Here is a 5,337-nt window from a genome sequence, read left to right as displayed (position 1 = left end):
TGTGTACTGGAATTAAACAGTCCTAAATAAAAGGTGCTTCAAATGGTTCTTTGAGCAATGCTTTAAGAACAGGGGTGGGCAATTCAGATCGTGGAGGTCCAGACCGATGCACAGTATTGTTTTCCTGCTCAAACACACCTGATTTAACTCATCTGCTAATTGGCAGGTTTAGTCAGTGTGTTAGGGGAAGGAAAAACATAAATCAATCAAGCACCAAACTGTGCTAGACTCTGGCTCTCAGTTCCCCATCCCTGCCATAGAACCACTTTTGGCTCTATAAAGAACAATGCTTATAGGAGATGCAGGCGTCCACATCTCTATTAAACATGGTTCTATATGGAACCAAAAGTGGTTCTTCTATACCTAGAATGGGCAACAGGTGCTGGAGTTGGGCACAGTTAGCCATTTTCCCTGCTAAAAACAGAACCACTGAATCTTGCAATTAAACAGGGGAGTTGAATCAGGTGTGCTTGAGCAAGAAACACAAAAAAACTCTGCAGGAATTACAATGCCCGCCTCTGTTCTGTGCACTTCATAGTGAGCCATGTTGCCATCCTCACTGATGTCCACTAGATGGTACTACACCGCTTATCTTCCAGCTCCCTCAAGACAGAAGGAACCACAGCCACACAATTTCTTCCAACTGACCTGTGTAAATTATTTCACAGTTTTCTACTGAGGCCTCTTTTTTCTAAATTGCACAATAAACTATACACCAGAAATAAGGTACGAAATGGCAATAAAGATGGAAAGAGCAAAGCAAAAGTTTGATCTCTGTTCTCTTTATTCTCTTATATTCAGAAAAGTAGCCAAATAGACTCATTTAAATAACAGTATTTGCATCTTTTGTAGAAAAATACACAAGATGGAAGGAAAGTGCTAAACAAAAAAAAAAAAAACATCACTATTTGATTCATTAAAGAAAAAAAAAAAAAAAATCATCCCATTTATTCTTTTCATTAACACAGGTTTGCTTTAGCCTATTCTAAATTACTGAACCTCTGAGAACAGGACAGTCTATACAAGTCTGCTTAATTTTTTCTATTGATTTCTACTCTTAATGCAACACAAAAAATCTCATTTGATTAAACATGTACAATATAGTGCTTCTGTAATAGACTTCTTCTTTCAAGTTACCTTGTGTCCTTCAGATGATCAGCAGAGTTTTTATTCTGCTCATTCATCACCTTACTAGACGCAGAACTAGGTTATATCTCTGGAGTAAATGGACACGTCCGTCATTAATATATTTAACCACGGAAAGCCGTCTGCCGGATAAAGTTCCACTGGGGTAAACGAGGCTTGTGATGACATGCGTTTTGGTAAGGAGTAGCCCATCCACGCACACAACGGTTTCAGGATTGCCATCCACTAGGGAACCGAAACTCCATCCGGCCCATCGTTCAGACAGGGAAGACAACTGACAGATGGCAAAAAAAGGCAATGGGTGAAACCAGTCCTCTAGATACCACGTCCACAGCACTCGGTTCAGACGTTGTGTAGTGCTTGCTCAGACACCTTTCATTAGCTTCATGCTCAGATGGTGAACCATCCATGTCAAGGGAAGGATAAGAGTCACATTTGGCCAGTTTCCTGTTTTCTTGTGGTTCCAACAAGAAAAAAAAAAAAAAAAAAAAAAAGGGGGAAAACCAAATCACTTCAAAAACACCATAAGACACTTTTGGTATGGCTAATGCTGGAAGCCTAGTCCATGTGCGTTGCTTACAACTTAATTCCATGACTGGTGATTGCTGTGGGAGAACATTCTTGCACCACTTTGAAAAGAGCTTCGAGAGGATTAAGCCAAATGAAGACTCCATTTGAATAATGGGGGTCTGCACTTCACCAAATGTTGGTTTCAGGAACGCTTCCCTTCCAGAGTTTACAGCATTTTTATAGGCAAATGTCTTTGAATTACTTTCTTTGTAGTAGTCATGACTGAGTTTGTAGTCATCTAGACCTCTGCAGCTTGGACTTTCAATAGGGAGTCTAGATTATACATGGAACCTTCAAAAGAAAAAAAAAAAAAAAAAAAAAAAAAATCCATCAATCTATACAAGCCATCCAACAGAGCCTCAAGCGCAGAAGCAAGACAGTGGAAAAGTGATGGGGTGATTACTGCTGAGAGTCAGCACCCAGCAGGTACGTCTGATATGAAGTCAAATTCGTTCTGGCCCAGCCACAGCTCTGGAAGCTCATTAGCTCTGTCCAAACCCAACTCCACCACCAGAGACATGAGAACCTCCTCGTCAACTGGGTCTGAATCAATGATCCCTGGACACTGAGCCATACTGGGGCCAGTGATCTGTGCTTGACTCAAGGAAGCAGTTCCAAACCCCCGGTTCGGTCCACCGGAAACTCCTGGTGAGCCAGCCAGGCTTTGGTAATGGCTGTTGAGCTTTTGAAGCTGCATGGAGGCTATGAGGTGCTGGCTGGACTGAAGGCAGAAGGGCTGGGGCTTGCCCAGGCTCGGGGAGGTAGAGTGTAGGTTGGGAGGGGGGAACTGCGGGTTGGTTTTGCCAGAGCCGGGGTAGTGCAGGAGGCTCAGAGAGTCACGGTCCTTCATGTTGGAGTTGGACAGCAGCACTGAGCTCATTACCTGGTGGCACCTAGGGAGCAGAAGAGATGATGGCAAAAAGAAATGGATCAGTCTTATTACAGGACAGCTTGTTCAACACTGACTAATTCTAATCCAGCATCTGAAGGTTTTCAGGTGAGAATTGCAAAAGCTACAAAAACAACCAAGTTACAAGTTGGATTACCTTATTCTTAGAAATGACCAATCCTAAATTACAAAGCTCTGAGCCAAGTGATCATAATTACGGAGCTGCAGCTGTGCGTTCTTAATTGCAAATCATTGCTTCCAAGCAGAGCTGCCCAACTCCAGTCTTGGAGGAGTTAGTGTCGATCATAGTTTGCCAGGTTTGCCCTGTTCTAACACACCTGATTCAACTCATCAGTTAGTCACTGATTTAACTCGGCAGTGTTTCCGGACCAGCATCCACAACTACATAGTGAGAAGGTATTTAAGAACTGCAGTAGATCTGGTCCAGCATCAGTCAGCCGACGGCTTGTCTAATAAAGCACCAATCTGAGGTCACTGGCTACTTCAAACCACAAGGTTTTTAGTAGAACAGTTGATACAAATCTTCCCCAGAATCCCCAGACCTTAAAAACTGACACAAAAATATGGCAAAATACCTCTCAACAGGCCTGAGGTAAGCACTAGTTCCTTCAGGCAGGATGGCACGGCACATCATTTAACAGCATTTTTTAAAAAATATATATAAATAAAATCTAAAATGCCTTGAATGGCCAACATTCATAAGCTCATGGGTGAGCAATAAAGACGTGGCATTATCCTATGACCCAGTCTCTCGCTTCCCTCAATACACAACACATTCACATGGAGTGAGAGTCATGAGGCTGTCCTTTGAGGCACTTAATCACTTAATCATATGTGCTGCCCCTTTCCCCTTAGTTCATCTCCGAGCGCGCGTGGAGGGGAAAGGCATAATTGCAAAAGGCTGGCATGCAGCTGCAGCGGGCCTCCAGCAAAGAGAAAACACACAAGCTCGTCTCATCAGCCCTCCCTGACATTGACAGCTGTGGGGCATTCAGCTCAGGAGCTTTGTGTTAGGCCATTGTGTGCATTATTCATTGCCTGGAAGCAGTCACATACAACATGCTTAGGCCTACAACTTAATTGGAGTCAACTATAGAGGTCCCAAAAAAGGGCGATTTTTTTGGGGGGGGGCTGTTGGTGGCCCCGTGTCCTGAAGCCATTTTCAGTTCTGCAACATGACCCTTGTGTTAAATAATATAGCCTATTAACATTTTAATGGGTGCTGGAAGGACGCATTAGTTAAAATGTTTACATCTGAAGTTTGAAGTGTTTTTGCCCCCCCCCCCGCCAAAAAGAAAATATATTAAAAAAAAAATTATATATATATATATATATATATATATATATATATATATATATATATATATAGCTAAAAAAAATTACATAATTATGATTCAATCCAGTCTTTTACTCACATGGAACAACACTGTTAACAATATGAAGTTATACTTTACATAGAAGACTGCATGTAATCTAAACCATCACATAATAATCCCTTTAGACCAATCTAGAAATGCTCTTATCTATGATCTTAGATTCAGTTTTTTTCAGACATAAATGGGTTAATTAGAGAGGTTTGCAGATTCACAATTTACTGTGCAATGATTTTTATAAGACAGGAACTCTATTTATACACAATGTCATCTGTTTTAGTCGTTTTATGGGCCTTCTTCCCCAAGTAAAGCAGCACATTGTGCCGCAATGCCACAAATAAGACATTGTTTTAAGGGAGTACTCTACTACCACAGCCAGCTCCCTCAGCTATCAATAGCCAAGACGTTGGGGATTAGCCAAAGTCGTTACTGGTGTCAGTTACACAACTAATTATGTTACAAACTAGTTGAAAGATCAATTTGTGGCTTTTTTCCCTAGGGGGTATAAATAGGCATGTGTTTTACGAGTCGATTAGGACCGTCTGTAACACCTAATAGAGTAATAATGAGGAGACTGTGAGCCAGCCAGAGAATTATTAAAACATGAATAGATAGTTTTGAATGAGAAATGAATGGGAACATTTAAAATATATATTCTTATTATATTCGGGTCAATACAAATGTATGAAACTAATCTTACATTTTGCAGCATCTTAAAATCTGTTGAGTGAAGAAGACAATCTGCCAAACAGTGGTGCATGTCCCAGTCCCTGGTCCCAGTTATCAAGAAAGACATAAAGCCGGTTAACTAAGATCAGTGATTCTTCATAACATGCTGTTTCTGATATCTTACCTTCTACAGAGAAAGTCAGCAGCACTATTTCTCCTCCAGAATTCAATATGAAGCTGGACAAAGGCAAACAAAACTTCCCCAAACTAAACCAAAATGTCAGGATAAAGAGATGTCGAGAGGCTGACGATGCATTTATGAGCTCCTGTGAAAGGTGTGGAGCGCGGTTTGGACGGGTTCAGCCTCAGTGTCTTCCCCAGCCTGTTCCAGCCGCAGCTCCCTCACTGAACTGACACTGAATCAAAGGCATTAGCCTAAATACACACACTCGACTCTTTCAAGAAGGAGCTGTGTGTGTTTGGAGTGGGTTCGCCTCCAAAACGTGGAGTGGATCTCTGACGGAACTGGACTGACAGGCGGTGGGAGAGCGCCGCTTCTGGACAACTGAGTTTGCTGCTGTTTTAGTAATCTTACAGGAGACCTGTTTTACTAAATACCTCATTTATTATAGCTCATAAGACACACGTGAAGCGTATTAAACAAGAGAC

General features: G+C 41.7%; 1 protein-coding gene across 2 annotated transcripts; it reads right to left on the bottom strand.

The window, feature by feature from the left end:
• Positions 1-766: 766 nt before the first annotated feature.
• cited1 (Cbp/p300-interacting transactivator, with Glu/Asp-rich carboxy-terminal domain, 1) lies at positions 767-5,104 on the bottom strand. 2 transcript variants are annotated; one of them, XM_072686765.1, is made up of 2 exons: positions 4,853-5,104; positions 767-2,609 (listed from the first exon to the last, which is right to left on the bottom strand). In XM_072686765.1, exon 2 carries the CDS (start codon positions 2,594-2,596, stop codon positions 2,129-2,131), a length of 468 nt encoding a protein of 155 aa, XP_072542866.1. In that variant the 5' UTR covers positions 2,597-2,609; positions 4,853-5,104; the 3' UTR covers positions 767-2,128. The 2 variants fall into 2 exon arrangements, with proteins under 2 accessions (XP_072542866.1, XP_072542865.1); XM_072686764.1 differs by lacking the exon at positions 4,853-5,104 and adding an exon at positions 4,700-4,846.
• Between the last annotated feature and the right edge of the window lie 233 nt (positions 5,105-5,337).

Source organism: Salminus brasiliensis, chromosome 9, assembly GCF_030463535.1.
Source record: "Salminus brasiliensis chromosome 9, fSalBra1.hap2, whole genome shotgun sequence".
Lineage (NCBI taxonomy): Eukaryota > Metazoa > Chordata > Actinopteri > Characiformes > Bryconidae > Salminus > Salminus brasiliensis.
This window is presented reverse-complemented; position numbering and strand designations above follow the sequence as displayed.